This window comes from Gorilla gorilla, chromosome 3 (genome assembly GCF_029281585.2).
Source record: "Gorilla gorilla gorilla isolate KB3781 chromosome 3, NHGRI_mGorGor1-v2.1_pri, whole genome shotgun sequence".
In the NCBI taxonomy this organism is placed as follows: Eukaryota; Metazoa; Chordata; class Mammalia; order Primates; family Hominidae; genus Gorilla; species Gorilla gorilla.
The window spans coordinates 23,799,192-23,818,031 of record NC_073227.2 but is presented as its reverse complement, the minus strand read 5'-3'; the positions used below and the strand labels follow the sequence as shown (position 1 = coordinate 23,818,031).

Below are 18,840 nucleotides of genomic sequence, written 5' to 3'. Positions count from 1 at the left end.
AAAACCAATGAATGTTTAACTCCTTCATAAGCAAAATTATTTTTATGTGATCTCTAAGAAATTCCTCCTTTCACATTTTTCTGTTTTCATACAGGTCCTCATGCTGATACCGCCAGTGGATGCCAGAATTTGCAGTGTGGTTTTCGAGCCTGCTGCCGCTCTGGCGAATGACCCTTGACTTCTGACCTTTGTCTACTTCATTTAGCTGAGCAGGCTTTCTTTCATGCACTTTACTCATAGCACATTTCTTGTGTTAACCATCCCTTTTTGAGCGTGACTTGTTTTGGCCCCATTTCTTACAACTTCAGAAATCTTAATTTACCAGTGAATTGTAATGTTGTTTTTCTTGCAAATTATACTTTTGTTTTAGAAAGGGATTAGGTCTTTTCAAAAGGGTGAGAACAGTCTTACAGTTTTCTTTTAAATGAAATGCTTTAAAGAATGTTGGTAATGCCATGTCATTTAAAGTATTTCATAGATAATTTTGAGTTTTAAAGTCCATGGAGGTGATTGGTTCTCTTTACACATTAACACTGTACCAAGCTTTGCAGATCTTTTCCGACACACATGTCTGAAGACTTATTTTCAAAGACAGCACATTTTTGGAAACTAATCTCTTTTCCATAATATTTCCTTTATTTCAACGATTCTCAGAAGGCCAATTCAAACAAACCCACATTTAAGGTTCTTTAGGATTATAGAATAAATTGGCTTCTGAGTGTTAGCTCAGTGAGCTAGGAAAGCACCAATCGATATTTGTTTCCTTTAGGGATACTTTGTTCTCACCACTGTCCCTATGTCGTCAAATTTGGGAGAGATTTTTTAAAATACCACAATCATTTGAAGAAATGTATAAATAAAATCTACTTTGAGGACTTTACCAAGTAATATTGTTGTGTTGTGATTTTTATTATAAATCTCAATCCAGGTTTACTTTAGTATAGAATAGGACTACATACTTTGTCTTTGGACCTCCCATGAACTTATTATCCTGACAAATAGTTTTAGACAGATACTGAATTTTATTGAGCTGAATTTTCTTTTTGAAATGAGTTATTCAGTAGTCAAAATTTGAATCTGTAAGTATATTTACTTTGCTTTGTTAAAACATCATGAGAGTGGAGGCCTGCCATCCAGAAAGGCACATACTGTGCCTTTTAGTACAATTTTATGTCATGTAGAAGAAAATGGCAATGTTCCTCCTATCGATACAGATACAGGCATATGTCATTTTATTGCATTTTGCTTTATTGCACTTTGCAGATAATGCATTTTTTACAAATGGAAGGTTTATGGCAACTCTGCGTTGAGCCAGTCTATTGGTGCCATGTTTCCAATAAAACTTCTCCCTTCATGTCTCGTATATTTTGATAATTCTTGGAGTATTTCATAGTTTTTCACTATTATTAAATCTGTTGTGGTGATCTGTGGCCAGTGATTGTTGTTACTATTGTAATTGCTTTGGAATGCCATGAACTGTGCCCTAATAAGACAGAGAACTTAATTGATAAATATTATGTATGTTCTGATTGCTCCACTGACCAGTGGTTCCTGTCTCTCTCCTCCTCAGACCTCCCTCTTCCTAGAGACACAACAATATTGAAATTAGGCCCCAGCTTATAACCTTGCAGTGGACTTTAAGTGTTGAAGTGAAAGGAAGAGTCATGTCTCTCACTTTAAGTGAAAAGCTAGAAATGATTAGTCTTAGTGAGCAAGGCATGTCGAAAACTTAGGCCCAAATCTACACTTCTTGTGCCATACGGCAAAGTTGTGAATGCAACAGGAAAGTTCTTGAAGGAAATTAAAAGTGCTACTCCAGTGAACACCCAATGATAAGAAAGTGAAACAGCTTTATTACTGATATGGAGAAAGTTTTAGTGGTCTGGATAAATGAAACTAGCCATAAAATTCCCTTAAGCCAAAGCCTAATTCAGAGTAAGACCCTAACTCTCTTCAATTCCATGAAGGCTGAGAGAAGTGAGGAAGCTTCAGAAAAGGTTGAAGCTAGCAGAGGTTCATTCATGAGGTTTAAGGAAAGAAACCTTCTCTATAACATAAAAATAGAAGGTGAGGTAGCAAGTGCTAATATAGAAGCTGCAGCAAGTTATTCAGAAGATGTAGCTAAGGTCATTGATTTGAAAGTGGCTACATTAAATATCAGATTTTCAGTGTGTAGACAAAACAGCCTTCTATTGGAAGAAGATGCTATGTAAATCTTTAATAGCTAGAGAGGAGAAATCAATGCCTGGCTTAAAAGGGCAGGTGGACTCTTAATGTTAGAGATTGATGCAGCTAGTGACTATGTTGAAGAGAATGCTCATTTGCCATTCTGAAAAACCTAAAGTCCTTAAGAATTATTGCTAAGTCTACTCTGTGCTCTGTAAATGGAACAACAAAGTCAGTATGATAGTATATCTGTGTACAGCATGGTTTGCTGAATATTTTAGGCCCACTGTTGAGACCTGCTCAAAAAATTTCTTTCAAAACGTTACTGCTTATTGACAAGGCTCCTGGTCACCCAAGAGCTCTGGTGGAGATGTACAAGGAGATTAATGTTTTCATGCCTGTTAACATCTATTCTGCAGCTCGATGCAGAATTACTCCATGGATCAAGGAATAATTCTGACTTTCAAGTCTTATTAAGAAATACATTTTGTATGGCTATAGTTGCCATAGATAGTGATTCCTCTGATGGATCAGGGCAAAGTAAATTGAAAATATTCTGGAAAGGATTCAATTAGAAGGATTCACCATTCCAGGTGCCATTAAGAATATTCGTGATTCATTGGAGGAGGTCAGAATATCAGCATTAACAAGAGATTGGATGAAGTTGATTCCAACTCTCAATGGATGTCTTTGTAGGGTTCCAGACTTTAGTGGAGGAAGTCACTGCAGATGTGGTGAAAATAGAACCAGAATTAGAAATAGAGCCTGAAGATCTGACTGAATTGCTGCAACTTCATGATAAAACTTGAATGGATATAGAGTTGCTTCTTATGGATGAGCAAAGAATATTTGTTTCTTGGGCGCGGTGGCTCACTCTTGTAATCCCAGCACTTTGGGAGGCGGAGGCAGGAAGATTGCTTGTGTCCAGGAGCTGAAGACCAGCCTAGACAACATAGTGAGACCCTGTCTCTACAAAAAATAAAAGATTAGCTGGGTGTGGTGGCGTGTACCTGTAGTCCCAGCTACTTGAGAGACTGAGGTGTGAGGATTGCTTGAGCCTAGGAGGTTGAGGCTGCAGTGAACCATAATCACACCACTGCACTCTGCCTGGACAACAGAGCAAGACCCTGTCTCAAAAAAGTTTATTGAGATGGACTTTACTCCTGGCGAAGATGCTGTGAACATTTTTCAAATGACAACAAAGGATTTAGAATATTACATAAACTTAATTGATAAAGCAGTGGCAGAGTTTGAGAAGATTGATTCCAGTTTTGAAAGAGATTCTGTGGGTAAGATGCTATCAGCATTTCATGCTACAGAGAAATCTTTCATGAAAGGAAGAGTCAGTCAGTGCAACAAACTTCATTGTTGTCTTATTTTAAGAAATTCTCACAGCCACCCCAACCATCAGCAACCACCAGTTGCTAATCAGCCAGCAACATCGAGGCAAGACCCTCCATCAGCAAAAAATTACAACTTACTGCAGGCTCAGATGATCATTAGCACTTTTGAACAATAAAGTATTTTTAAATTAAGGTATGTACATTTTTGAGATAATGCTTTTGCACGCTTAATACACTATAATACAGTGTAAACATAACTTTGCACTGGGAAACCAAAAAAATTGGTGTGACTCATTTTATTGCAGTATTCACTTTATTGCAATGGTCTGGAACCAAGTGCACACTATCTCCGAGTTATGCCTGTACATGCAAACCTGTGGAAGATGAAGTAATCTTGCAGTCTTGGATATTTATTTGTTTTGTTTATTTGGAGAGAGGAGGAGGAGTAGCAATAAAAACTGGTAAACATTCAGTTCAGGCAAATTGTCTTAGTGTTTTCTAAAGATGAAGAATCATTTGATGGAATATAACTCACTACTGCTTTTTATTTCAACTAACACTTGAATTAAACACAGCAAAGGAGGAGGAACTCTAAAGGCTCTAATGATGCTCTCTTTAAAGCTTTACCTTGCTCTAAGGTAAAACTTGTTAAGTTTCTCTCACTTTCATTCCATTGCTGTTAATATTTGCCTAAGCAAAAGGTAAGTAAGTACAAAGGAATAGAGGCAGGAAGCTCATAATGTATCCTACTGTGGGTAGTCTCAATTGAATTTCAGGGTCAAGTAGCAGACACAAGGCAGACTGCTAAATAGAACACTTTGCACAGTTTGAAAACAGTTGATAATTTTATTATTTGCCAATAATATGTTCTTCTGATGTGATGCATATAATTTAAAATTTTGTCATATCCTAAGTGTAGTTTTTACATGATACAGAAAGTACAGTGAAAAAAATTACCTGTTGCGTATAAGAGAGGCAACATAGATCCAAACAGACAAAACATTTTTGGGGTATGGGTGTATGTATACAGCTAAAGCAAATTCAACATTAGGAACATCAATATTATGTACTCCAGTACTATACACAGCGTCAATTAAAGGCTTCACTTCAGAATAAGGCATGTGAAGAGGAAATCCAGAGAACTGAAGGGAAAAAACATTTGTAGTCATTAGTGAAGTTTGAAGATTTAATACATTTTTTCCTATGTAAATGTATGCAATTAAGATAATAAGTGTTCTGGATCTCAGTTACTTGCTTGTGTTTTTCTACTCAGCTATTTATTAGCAATACAGAAAATCGAGAGTTGCTTAATATCCATTTTGTTTTCCTTGCATATAGGTGTATAAGCCACCTGTTAGTCACTCCATCACTGTTCCCTCTTTTTGGAAGTACCTAGTATGCATAGTAACCATTGTAATTCCAGATACATAGGTTAAACTAACAAATACATTTCTTTTTTCTTTTTTTTTTTTTTTTTTTGAGACAGGTCTGACTGTTGTCCATGCTAGAGTGCAGTGGCATGATCATGGCTCACCACTGCAGCCTCGGCCTCCTGCTGGGCTCAAATGGTCCCCCCACTTTAGCCTCCTGAGTAGCTGGGACTGCAGGCAAGTGCCACCATCCTGGCTACTTTTTGTATTTTTTGTAGAGATGGAGTTTTGCCATGCTGCCAAGGCTGATCTTGAACTCCAGGGCTCAAGCGATCTGCTGCCTCAGCCTCCCAAAGTGCTGGGGTTACAGGTGTGAGCCATAGCGCCCGACAATAATTTTCGTCCCCTTGGCTACAATGATTGATCCACGGGGATGGGCAAGTGATCAAAGGGAGTCTCAGAGGGAATCTTGGGAAACTTGTTAGGAATAATGGCACGTGATGTTCTCCTGCTTTGGGTAGTATGTGCGCAGATGTGAATTCTGTAAGTGTTCCAGCATTTGCTTCCATGAGGAAACCCAGTCTCAGGATGATGCCATCATACGGAAGACGAGGGCAGAATGGGAGGACTTGCAAAAGAGTGGGACAGCCCTGATAGCTACCCTCTAAGCTTTACTTAAGCCAGTAGATTCTCTATTGCTCAAGCCTTTTTGAGTTTTCTGACACTTGAACTGAAAATATCCTGGCTGAGGACCTGCCTTACAAGTTAAAGGATAAATTTTACTCAGTGAGTGATCTAATTTGACCTTCACACTGTTTAGCTAGTAAGGCTTACTGTTAAGTTTTAGTTACGAGCCTGCTTTGTAGGTTTTATTATCCAGCTATAGCATGTGAACATAGCAGCAGGCAGTAGAGAGGGTATATCGTCTATTAATAACCACCTTTCTTAGCAATGAAAAGCAATCAGTATAAAACCATATCCTTAAAAAAAACTGCTCTAGAGTGTTTTGATCCTTATGCACAGTTGTGTCTAACATGATTTAGCCAGATGTTTTCATTTTATTTGATACGTAAATGTATTTCATAAAAGGTATTTTTCATGGGATACTTATATGAAAAATGGTGGTATTTTGCTATTTCATGATTGTTGAGGTTTAAAACTTATGATCACAGTTTTTAGTTCATGCTGCTTTAAATATGTACTTCTGGGAGCAACGTGGGTCTTTTGATTCCAGAAACCTATTATTGGCTAATTTCCAATTTGAAACAAGGAAATCCACAGTCAGTTTAGGATCCATTTGTAACTTACCCTGTAGTCTCCCAGCTGTTTTAGCAGTTCTGCTCTGTGGTCATCTTCTACATCTTCTCCTTGACTTTTTTCTAACAGAGGCAAGAAGTGACGCAGAGTAGAGGTACAATACCTATTCCACCGAGTCAGATGGCGTGGCCTCCAGTCCATGATTTTTTCTTTTAGTATTTTTTCAATCCTGGTCACAAAACATAAATTCCATTTTTTGGTGACTCACTTTTCCCTTGTTAAAAAATGTATGTAGTATGTAGTGGGGATTCAGATGATTGTATAACTATATTTTTGTTATTGGAGTTGTGATTATCCAGGCATAGTTAATGTCTAATAATGGGCTACTCCCTGGGGATTCAAAATTAACATGCAGTCCTGTCCTTAAGGGTTGTATATGAGTTGAGATGGGAAATAGTCCTATAAATAGAAAGTATGTGTATCCTAAGAGCTATAACAGATGCTTGAAATGTTACACAGAAGAGGGAGTACTGAATGACTTGGGGATAGCTGAATTCAATACATGCAGCAAAAGTTTATTATTATTAATTTTTTTTAAAGGCAGGATCTTGCTCTGTTGCCCAGGCTGGATTGAAGTGGTACAATCACAGCTCACTGCATCCTCAACTCTCGGGCTCAAGTGAACCTCCCACCTCAGCCTCTTTGGTAGCTGGGACCACAGGTGCATGCCATTATGTCTGGCTAATTTTTTTTTCTTTTTTATAGAGACAAGGTCTTGCTATGTTGCCCAGGCTGGTCTCAAATTCTTGGGCTCAAGTGATCCGCCTGCCTTGGCCTCCCAAAGTGTTGAGATTACAAGTGTGAGCCACTGCGCTTGGCCATGAAATGTTTTTTTGAAATGTTATGACTATACTCATTGGTAGTATATATACAGACAGATGAATTAGACACAGGCATAAGAAGTAGGGTTTATGTTGAAAGCCTCAAATATTTGTGGAGCTCTTAGTGCCTCGTGATTTATTCACATCATGAATAGTGAATTCTATTCATGATGATTAATTTTTTTCTAAATTGCCTTAAAACTGCCTTTAAAATACCAACATCATTGAAACTATTTGTGATAAGTACAGGTATTGGGTTCATAGGGTGTGAAGTTTAAGCATGGAATGAAGGAAAATAGCTACTATTTATTGAGCCATTATTTACCAGATACTGCGCTAAGTGCTTTTTGTAGATTTTTATTTAATCTCAATAATAACCTTACGAGGTAGGGGATATTGTCCTGATTTTACAGATGAGGGGACAGTTTGAGATAGGATAAGTGATTTGACTAAGGCAAAGGAGCTTGGATTCAAATTGAAACCCTGCTGATTCTAAAGCCTCTTGTACATTCCCTAACTAAATGCATGGGTTTAGAGACCTAGCTAGCTTCTCATTGTTCAGTAGTCATAGGGATCATTTCTTTTTTGGTGCTTAGCACATCTTTGTTTTGGGTTTCAAGATGGTCTGTGCACGAAAGTATGGACGAATTGTCAGGCATTTTAATATTGGAGAAATAAATGACTTGGGTCCAATCAATAGCATGTTGAAGCTATCAGAAAAAAACAAAAAGGTTATTTGGAGATTAGTTGTTCTAGTTGGGGATCTTGAATAAGGCATTATGGAGAAATTGAGAGTAAATGAGTGTAAACCGATATTTTCTAGTAATAATGCCTCAAGAGGGGTCACACAGCTTAATACAGTAGAAACAGTACACATGCCTTGAAATCAGAAAGGTTGGGCTGGGCTCAGAAGCCCCCTTTAACACTTAAACAAGTATGTGGACCTGTCTGAGCCTCAGTTTTCACATTGTGAAACCAGGAGAATAAGTTCTATTTTTACAGGGTTATGAGAATTACAGAGACTCATACAGGCTCTTACTGATCTTCTCCATGTGTTAGGTCCATAAACTAGCTGCAGTTCAATAGGACAGAAGAGGTATATTTAAGCTGAGAATTATGATGTGCCTCAACAACACCTATAACATGATGTTAAACTCCAATCCAAGGTGAAGTCCCTGTAGAAGTACGTATTACTGGTGTTCCACTCTGGTTGGTTCCACAGCATGCTGATGCTAAAGGCTCCTTTTGAGCCATGGGATTTAGAGATCACATCTGTATTTGGAATCTATAAACATGAATTAAAGTTAAGTTGCCTAAATTGTTTCACATTCATCCAGGCTGGCAGTGGTTTAAAGTTTGGTATTATACTCCTAGTGACAGATTACATGTGGATTTATGGATGTTATGTTACCTGTCTTGTAGCTCAGCTGCAGCTGCTTTGTCTGAGCGCTGGTAAATTAGCTCTTCAGGCTATAGAAGAGAAAATAGTTCAGAAAGTATAAAAATCACCTACAGTTAATTTGAACATCCTTTTAAAAATCTTAAAAATCAATGAAATCTCAGACATCGAGATATAGAAAATAATATAATGCATGCTGATGTACCCATGACCCACCATAAGTAAAACATCATAATATAGGTCTTTCCCAATTTCATTTTTCTTCTCTCTTACCACAGAAGTAACCATGACCTGAATTTGTTTTAACACCCCTTCATTCAACAAGTACTGATTGCCTGCTGTGTGCTAGGCACTTTCATAGGTGAGAGGGATAGGGATTTGGCTATGAATAAAAATTCCTGTCTTCATTAACACAATGTGTTTATGATTTTATTACAGATACATGTACCCCTAAACAACATTTTATTGTTTCGCATGTTTTCTAAACTTTACATAATTGTTTTATGAACATGCAACTTGTGCTTTCTCCCCTAACTTTATATTTAGTGGCAGCAACAAACATATTTTTAGAGGGCTTACTAAGATTCATTAATGCTGATTAACTACTGTAAAATATTCCATCGTGTTACATAATTTTTCTCTTCTGTCATTCCAACTCTTATGCTATTTCAAGCAATGCTCCTACTAAAAATCTTGTATATATCACCTTATATACATATGGGAGAATTTCTCTAGGGTAATGTTCTTCAAAGCTTTTTCTGAAACGTAGATCTGGAGTATAAAATACATTTCATTACAAACCTAGTACACACATACATATATCTATCAAATGAAACAAAACTTTTAGTAAACTGCTTATGCTTACTACTTACAATCTACTACTGGTCAGGACCCTGTAAGTTAATTTTATGAGCCCCTAGTGGATCATACCCTGCAGTTTAACTTGATGTTTCATTAAAAGTTATGAAATCTATTTAGTGAATTGAGATGAGCATTTAAAAAATTTAGATGGAATACATTTTGTGGTACTTTTTATGTCATGAAACTTTTTATATCAAAACTTCTTCTTCCACATGTGTGTAAGATGTGTATACTGGTCCTTTCACATATATGTAAACATATATATCTGTTTCTTGTTGTGAGTTGAGCTCAGATGCGTTTGATAAACAAATACTGTTCTAGACTACCCAGGGGTAAAAAATATCTTGTAACCCAGTATAATTTCCTATCTTTTACTTTGTCTACATTTAATTGTTAATAAAAGATTTATACCTGAACACTGGAAAGGCCAGGATATGGAAGGCTTCTTGAAAAGAAAGATTTCCATAGCTTGGGCCTGGTGACATCAAAATTTATCCTTAGTGGAGAATCATATCGTTGAATATTAAACCAAATCTAAGAAAGACAAGACTACATTAGCATATATGTTAGCATGTATACATGCACATGTATGTGTGCATGGATGTATGTGTGGCATAGAGGCAGCAGAGAGACAGCAAGTGTTCATACAGGCCGCATACATTTTGTCATTTTTTGATCATAAAAATTGTGTGTATTTTACAATCAGTGGCATCATAGAGTTGTCATTGGCCATTTTTTCACATTTTTTATCTGAAGTTGGGGGTGTACCTTAGTGTTGACTAGATTTGATAAAAAGTGAGGTGGTTTTTTGTTATAAAAACCAAGGCCACTTCTTTCTTAGGCTAGTCTTTCCTGACCTTTCTCTTCCCAGCCTCCTAATTGAATTGAGTGTCCATTCATCTCTGCATCCACAGCAATGCGCATTCTCTGAGATAGCCCTTGTGTTGGTGAGGCAGCGTAGCATGTTGGTTCTGGAACCAGACCACTTGTGTTTTAATTTTGGCTCCAACATTTACTATTTGTGTGACCTTGGATGATTTATGTAACTTCTGTATGCCTCGGTTTCCTTCTGTATAACAGTGGGATAATAAATAGTATCTACCTCAAGGTTGAGTTGATTCAGTGAGTTAATTAATCTGTACCTCTTAGAAAAATGCCTGGTATGTAGTAAGTGCTCAATAATTGTTAGCTATTTTAAAATTATTATTAGTTAGCATTGTTTATAATTGCCTGTCTATTCGTGTCCACACTAGGCTGTTAGACTTTTGTCCTGAGGACATTCACTATGTGCCTTATTTACCATTGTATCTTTAGCACCTAGCATAGCTCCTGGCATACAGTAGTCATACTGAGTAACTATGTACATGAATTTGTCCATTCAGTATATTTAATCAGCTACCTACTAGGTTGAGGCTCAGTTCTAATTACTGGGGATAAAGCAGTGAATGAAACAGATTTTCTACCCTTACAGAGTATCTAATAAGAAAAGATAGCAAACAAATAAGTAAACAGGCAGGCTCACACTCATAATCCCAGCAGTTTGGGAGGCCAAAGCGGGAGGATCACTTGAGGCCAGGGGTTCAAGACCAGTCTGGACAGCATAGTGAGACCCCCCATCTCTAAAAAAAAAAAAAATTTTTTTTTTTTTTTTTTTTTGAGAAGTAGCCAGGCGTGGTGGTGTGTTCCTATAGTCCTAGATGCTTGAGAGGCTGAGGTGGGAGGATTGCTTCAGCCCAGCATTTCAAGGCTCCAGTGAACTGTGGTCACACCACTGCACTCCAGCCTGGATGACAGCAAGATCCTGTTTAAAGCAACAACAACAACAAAAACCAAGTAAACACATGGGATATCAGATGATGTTGCATGATGTGGTAAATTGTATCATTAGCCCCAATTCTGCACTCCTTTCTATATGCATACCCTTTCTCGTGTTACTTTGCAGTTCCTCCCACTAAAAGAGAAAAAATACACTTTTGCATTCCTTGACTTTTGGCCAGTAGACTGGGACAGAAGTCAGTGTATGGCTTCTGAGCCTACCCTTAAGAGGCTTTGTGTGCTTCTGCTTGTCCTTTTGTGCCTCTGCCATTGTCATTGCACTGCATCCCAGAATAAACACACCTGAAGCTGAGCTCTCCCAGTTGACCCACAGATCTACTGTGAGAAGCAGAGCTTGTCTTGCTACCACAACTTGCAGCAGAGTTGCCCAGCCTCAATTAGCAGAACCTCCCCAGCTGACTCAGATCCCTGAGAATAAATGTTTGAAGCCATTTAGTTTGGGGGTGGGTTTTTACTGTCTTTATTGTGGCAATAGTTAATTGTGCAAGGGCTGTGGAGAAAACAAAAATGGAGCATTTTAAGGCAGGCAGGGAAGTTCTAACTGGAAAAATCACTTTTCATCAGAAATGCAAGAAGTGAGGGAGAAATCTATGATGATATCCAGTAAGGGGGCAGTGGTCATTTATGCCTAGGAAACAACAAATGTAAAGTGTGCTTTGTTATGTTTGAGGAACAGCAAGGAATATGAAGTAGTTTTAAAGAGTGAGCAAGCTGGAGAGAGCAAGTAAGAGGTGACATTATCAGAGGAAGGGGGAGACAGGTGGGTAGGGTGGGTATCAGATCATGGAGGTCCCGTAGGCCATTTTGAAGATTTAGGCTTTGACTCTTAAGTGAGATAGGAAGTCACTGGAGTATTTGGGTAGAGGAGTGACAATTTGCCTTTTATTTTAACAGGAATTTTCTGTGCTGTTTTGAGACTAGACAAAAGAAGGTAGGGTTAAATGGTGAAACCTTCAGTTAGGAAACTTATTTTGAATAATCTGGGTGAGAGCTACAGTGACTTGAACGAACATGCTAGCAGTAAAAGTGGAGAGATGTGGTTGGACGCTGGGTATACTGTGAAGGTGGAACCAGTAGGATTTGGTTTGGATATAGGAGAGAGAGGAATCACAGATGACTCCAAGGATTTTGGCCAAAAAACCGACTGATGAAATTGACATTTATCGAGATGGGAAAGACTGCAAAGGGGAATCAGGAGTTTGGGCATCTTAGGTTTGAGATGTCTCTCTGACATCCAAATGAGGATGCTGAGTAGGTGATTGGATATTTGAGTCTGAAGTTCTGGGGAGCTAGGTGAGCTGGAGATAGAAACTTGGGAATCACCGGCATATATGTGGTATTCCCTGGGAGGAAGTATAGGTAGAAAAGAGGTTTGATGAACTTTGAGGATCTCTAATGTTTCAAATTTGGAGAATACAGAAAAAGTAGCAAAGGATATAGAGAAGTAGAAGCCAGTAAGGTAGGAGGCCTTGACTTGGAATCCAAATCAGAAAATTGGCTTAAGACAAGATCTTTAAGAACTACAATTTGGCTATAGAGTAGGGAATGTTCAGAAAAGTAGTGGGAAATTGCACTGCATACATAGGGCTTTGAGATCCAAGGTGGAAAGTTTACTCTTAAATCTGTATGCAGTGAAGTTCCCCTAGTACTTTCTGAGCCAGAAAGTGATGAAAGCTTAATCAGGTATCCGTGTATCAAAAAGTGAACTCAATTGGGGATACTATTTAGTTAGTCATTTATAGAAATGTAGGGCAAAACAATAATGGCATGACCTGGGAAATAGCAGAGATAGCATCTATATGATTTGGTCTCTATAATTAGGATTGAAGTAGAATGAAGTAAGGGAGAGGGAAAATCAAGAATAATTCGAGGGTTTGAATCAGGATAAGTGATATTGATAGAAATAGGAAGCCAGGAAGGGGAGCTGGTTTTGGGGAAAATGATTTGAGTTTTGCATGTGCTGTGTGAGATTTTGATAAGGCGCCTGGGTGTCTAGCAAACAGCTGAAAATTCAAGACAAAGGTTCTGGGGCTGGTTACAGATTTATCACTTCTCTACCAGGATAAACTAGATAGAGCCACAATTAATAATAATAGGTGTGGTCCTAGAAGAATCTAAATATAGAATCTTGAGGAACTTCTATTTTTAAGGGGTGGGAAGAAGAGCCATTGAAAGAAACATAAGAAACAACTGCAGAGTAATGAAGAGCAAACTGTCCTTTATCAGTAAACTATGGAGGGGGAAAGTGTTTTTTCATGAAGAATATTAGTTGTGATTTTTATGTTAAATGACAGAAAAGGAGAGGAGTGAAAATGAGAAGCAGCCATTGGATTTATTTATTCATTAGCAAGACAATGGTGCTTCTCAGAGTTTAATTTCTGCAGTATGGTCAGGAAGGAAGAGCTAGATTACAGTAGGTTAAGGTCTGAGTGTGCTTATAAAGTGAAAGCAAGAGATATAACTAGTATTTGAAGAACTTGGGGAGGAAAGGGAAGAAAGGCAATGTAGTTTTAGGTGTATAGCCAGGTTGGGAAAAGGGTATTTTAGAATTGTTGGACCCCTGAGCGTATCAATAGATAGAGAAGGAGAGAGAAAAAACAGAGGAGCTAGTTGGATGGAATAGTGGAGCATGGAATGGGAATGGAAACAAGCACAGTGGAAAGGGAAGAGACTTATTCCTTGGGAAAGGAATGACAGGAGGAGAAAGACTGACATCCAAAGAAGTTGTGTGGTGGAGTAGAGGGCAGTTGAGGTTTCAGAGTGCCAGGACAACAAAGCCAGGAGGAGGTCCTCTGCTGAGTGGCCAAGGCTTAGAGCAGGTTTAGAAGAGCTACAGTGGGGGATGCACAACATCATAAGCTACTATTACCCATCTCAGAGAAGAGGAGAAAAGAACGTTCTTTCTTCCTCACAAAACCTTAGCTTTATGAGAATTAGTCAACCATATAGTAATTGTTTTGAGAGCTGGTAATAATTTTGACAGATAACAGAGTTATTTGAAGGCTTTTTCAGTGCCTGTTAACCCTGCTTGATTACTAATGACCTTAAAATGATCCTCTAAATGTAGATGAGGCTTAGCAGATCACTTTTCATTATAATGACTTTTATTAAAAATAATAACATGAGAATGGTGTTCCACAGTGCTCTTTACATATGTAATTAATAGTGCTGTAGTTGCTATTTGCTGAACACATGAAGGACAGATATTTTGCTGCGTGCTTGGCATATATTATCTCTAATTTTAGCAGTAACGCTTAAAAAAAATAGGTTGATGGGGCTGGGCACGGTGGCTCACGCCTGTAATCCCAGCACTTTGGGAGGCTGAGGCGGGCAGATCACCTGAGGTCGGGAGCTCAAGACCAGCCTGACCAACATGGAGAAACCCCGTCTCTACTAAAAATACAAAATTAGCTGGGTGTGGTGGTGCATGCCTGTAATCCCAGCTACTCAGAAGGCTGAGGCAAGAGAATTGCTTGAACCCGAGAGACGGAGGTTGCGTTGAGCCGAGATCGCTCCGTTGCACTCCAGCCTGGGCAACAAGAGTGAAAGTCCGTCTCAAAAAAAAAAAAAGAAAAAAATAGACTGATGGTCTTCAGAGAAGGGTGCATACCCCAGGAGGATGGGAAGAAAAAAAAATAGATTTCTTTTTATGTTTAAAGTAGTTTTTGGTATATTGATATGAAAATATATATAATTCATAAAAATATGCATGTTGGGGATGCATGTGCAAACAGTTTTTATAGACAGAAGCACATAAAAACAATCATTCAATAATTTGCTGGGTGTGGTGGCTCCCGCCTGTAATCCCAGCACTTCGGGAGGCTAAGGCAGGTGGATCACTTGAGGCCAGGAGTTGGAGATGAGCCTGGTCAATATGGTGAGACCTCATCTCTTACTAAATTAGCCAGGCAAGGTGGCACGTGCCTGTGATCCCAGCTACTTGGGAGGCTGAGGTAGGAGAATCGCTTGAACGCAGGATGTGGAGATTGCAGTGAGCTGAGATGGCACCACTGGACTCCAGCCAAGGCGACAGAGCGAAACTATCTCAAAAGAAAAATAATAATTAAAAAAATAATTAAAGAGTTGTTACTGTTAGGTGCTTAACATTAATAATCTCATTCACTTCTCACAACTACTCTATAAAGTAGTGACTTTACATTTCTAAAGTAATGACTTTACTGTTACCTCCATTTTACCAACGAAGAAGCTGAAGCTGTGAGAGACTGACTTTCCCAAGCCCACACAACTAGTAAATGATAAAATTGGAGTTTAAACTGAGGCAGTCTGATCGCATAACTCATTTTTCTTTGAGATGGAGTCTTGCTCTGTTGCCCAGGATGGAATGCAGTGGCTCCATCTCAGCTCATTGCAACCTCCGCCTCCTGGGTTCAAGCAATTCTCCTGCCTCAGCCTCCCAAGTAGCTGGGATTACAGAGTCACACCATCATGCCCAGCTAGTTTTTGTATTTTCAGTAGAGATGGGGTTTCGCCATGTTGGCCAGGCTGGTCTCGAACTCCTGACCTTAGGTGATCCACCCACCTTGGCCTCCCAAAGTGCTGGGATTACAGGCATGAGCCACAGCGCCCAGCTCTATAACATATTTTTAACCACTACTTTATTTAGTACCCTTCACAATAAAATCACGCAGCCCTCAAAACTGGTGCAACTAGAATTACCTGGGGATATTGCAGGCCAGGTGAGATCTGGGAATCTCCTTTGAAAAAAGAAAGAAAGAGACAGAGAAACCCAATCTGTTCAGGTGACAAATTTGCCTCAGTTCTTAAAACACTACGAATTAGAAATTGTAAACTCTGTTTTGGATGAGAAAACTAAGGACAGACCCAGGACACAAACTCAGGTCCTCTGAATCTAAATCCTGTATTCCTTTGTTATTCTGCTTTGTCATTCTGCTTCTCGGGCAGGTCAGGTGACTAATTGAACCAAAAGTTGTATTTAGCACAGTTCCGCCACTGTGCTTGACACTGCATTTCTTTAACTGGTATATATATATGTGTATATATATATATTCATTTATATAAATATTTTGGTTACATAAAATATTTAAATCAATAGGTCAGTTATTTAAAAGAAACGACAGCTAACCATATTTAAGAAGAAATGTTAATACTTACATTATCAGGACCTATTAAACAGCCCACATTTTTCAAGGGACAGAATGTATCAAATTGTCCATAAAAATGTCCACTGCAGGGATTCCATATTAAATAACGACCTTGCTCCCAAGTTAGCACATAGGCAGTTGGACCCTGAAAGAAGATGGCCATTAAAACTAGTTTTCAACTATTTATGCAGTGAAGGCCAATAGTAGTTTGCACAGACAATTCATTATTTTACTTGGACCCTTAATTTCTGAAATTTCATGGTTAATGGTGAAAACTACTTTGAAGTTCTAGGTTATGCTGAATTTAAAAAGTAAAGTCGAATGCTTAGTTTTGCAAAATTCTTGCATCTGATACTAGTACAATGACCAAAAAAGGACAGTCATCATCTTACTCAACCAATATATCTTAAGATTGGCTGAAGAACTATTATTAGTGGAAATAAGCAGTCACTGGCGTTTTCTTCTTAGAGTCAGTAAGACTGCCATTTAAGTCTATAGAAGGCTGATTATGTTTGAATAGAAATATTTCTATTGCTAAGATAGTAATTTACATTTGATAAACATTTGTAACTATGTAAATGCATAGATTTGGAAGGATATGTACCAAACAGTTAAGAATGACTGTACCTGGGGAGGGGAGTGGAATTGGGGGTTGGGGAAGTAGAAGTCCCTTGTCAAGGTATTCTGGATCTTCTGACAAGGGACTTCTACTTTTTACACAGAATACTTACGTATTGTTAGATTCTATTTTTACAATGAGAATTTTTTTATTTATTTAAATTATTTATTTATTATTATTATCATTTATTCCCCCTGTATGATTTCACTTGATGCTCACAACAATTTTCTGGGGAAGGCGGGGCAGAAATTATCCCACTTTTCTATAAAACCCAGAGTTGTGGAGTGACCTACTTAGTGTCACACAGCTAATGAGGAGTGGGCACAGAACCTTGAACTTCAGCCTCATAACTTCCAAGCCCAGTGTTCTTTTATTGGGACCAGACTATCTGGGAGATAATGATGGAGAATGAATTTGAATATGAATATGATACTACTTTATTACCTGCCTTGCAGTAACTCATGCTGTCGAATTTCCAAGGATTCCTAGAGCCTCTCTGGATAAACTGCTCTAATCTATGTGAATTTTCTAAACTTACATATTTGTATCACAAATGTAGGGATATTTGTAGTGGGCTAGGGAAAAATTCTAATAGTCTCCAATCTAATAAAAATAACAATGTTAATATAAAAATAAAGCTGCTAACGTTCTTGTCATTCCTCCTTATCTGGCTTATTCCCCTTTGCATGCCAGGCTAGCAGCAGGTACCTATAGAAGCAGTAGGCATGAAAGGAGAGATCTCTAACCTTACCACACACACTCCTTTGGATCCTCTTCATTGCAAAGCATGAAGACTACCACATCATTAAGGGAATCTGAATTCTTGGGAACATGGCTGGGAAGAGGCCCATACTAAAAGGACAGAGCTAGGTGGGGGCTTTGGATGGTAAAGGGTTCGGGTTTGCCAAAAAATAATCTGAAGTGTTGCATGGGGTCCTGAGGACCACTAAAAACCATTTCATGTCTTATCACTGGTAGTTCTCTCTGCCTGTTATGGCATCTGTGGGCCACTTTACTAGCAACCCAAAGGATCGTTATGAAAATATATCCTGTGTGTGATCTGGAACACACCACTCGATTAGACAACTATACTCCTCTGTTAAAGGCAGCCTATGTGGTCTTACCTCAGGAATAGCATTGCCCATCAACAGCCAGGCCTTCTTACCCAGAGACAGAAAGTAATTACACAATAGTACTGCATGTTCTTCTTCATCGCCTGCCAGGAGATCAAGAAATTGCTGACAAAAAGAAAAAAAAATTATGTTGTATGACTCAATGCTTTATTCTGGATTGGTTGTGCAGGATTCTAACATGTCATAGTAGAGGTTAGTGTCTTGAAGTGTAAGACCTATAATCTTGCCCCAAATTTTGATACTATGTTGATAATTCATTTTTTTAAAAAACCACTTTTAGTGGGCATGGTGTTTTCTCTGACATTGATGATGTGGATTTCTAGAATTAATAGTCACTATGATTGTGGTAGGGTCGGGGAGAAAAATTTCAAAGTTTCGTTTTTATTTTTAATGTATATATAGTTCATGTGCTAAACGATCTTTAAAGCACATTACTTCATTAAACTTATTTAATTCTAGAACAATTTGCATATTTTACAGATGAGCAAGTTGAGGCACAGATTAATAAGGTAACACTTAGGAAGTAGTAAAGCCAGTCTAGCTCTAGAGCAAGGGTCCCCAGCCCCCCAGCTGTGGACTAGTGCCAGTCTGTGGCCTGTTAGGAACTAGGCTGCACAGCAGGAGGTGAGTAGCAGGTGAACAAGCATTACCATGTGAGCTCTGCCTCTTGTCACATCAGTGGGGGCATTAGATTCTCATAGGAGTGCAAACCCTATTACGAATTGCACATGCAAGGAATCCAGGTCATGCAGTCCTTATGAGAATCTAATGCCTGATGATCTGAGGTGAAACAGTTTCATTCCGAAACCATCCCTGACTCCACCTCTGACTGATGCGTGGAAAAATTGTATT

General features: G+C 38.5%; 2 protein-coding genes across 13 annotated transcripts in view; one reads left to right on the top strand and one right to left on the bottom strand.

Moving 5' to 3' along the window:
• Nucleotides 1-888, top strand: part of FBXL5 (F-box and leucine rich repeat protein 5) — a 51,016-nt gene extending 50,128 nt beyond the window's left edge. The window contains exon 11 of the mRNA XM_004038461.4: nucleotides 95-888. Coding sequence (XP_004038509.1) covers nucleotides 95-171 — 77 coding nt within the window. The 3' untranslated portion in view covers nucleotides 172-888. The remainder of the gene's footprint in view (nucleotides 1-94) is intronic.
• Nucleotides 889-4,332: 3,444 nt separating this feature from the next.
• The window catches only part of CC2D2A (coiled-coil and C2 domain containing 2A), a 134,631-nt gene continuing 120,123 nt past the window's right edge, over nucleotides 4,333-18,840 (bottom strand). For 7 of the 12 annotated variants that reach the window (XM_019025284.4, XM_055385686.2, XM_055385690.2 and 4 more), the window contains 6 exons: nucleotides 17,980-18,093; nucleotides 16,247-16,381; nucleotides 9,689-9,811; nucleotides 8,429-8,487; nucleotides 6,188-6,365; nucleotides 4,333-4,651 (listed from right to left, as the gene is read on the bottom strand). In XM_019025284.4, the coding sequence (XP_018880829.4) occupies nucleotides 4,463-4,651; nucleotides 6,188-6,365; nucleotides 8,429-8,487; nucleotides 9,689-9,811; nucleotides 16,247-16,381; nucleotides 17,980-18,093 (798 nt within the window). In that variant the 3' untranslated portion in view covers nucleotides 4,333-4,462. Of the gene's footprint in view, nucleotides 4,652-6,187; nucleotides 6,366-8,428; nucleotides 8,488-9,688; nucleotides 9,812-14,199; nucleotides 15,154-15,790; nucleotides 15,829-16,246; nucleotides 16,382-17,979; nucleotides 18,094-18,840 lie in introns of those variants that run through there. The other 5 variants (XM_063705212.1, XM_063705214.1, XM_063705215.1 and 2 more) reach the window with 3 other exon arrangements.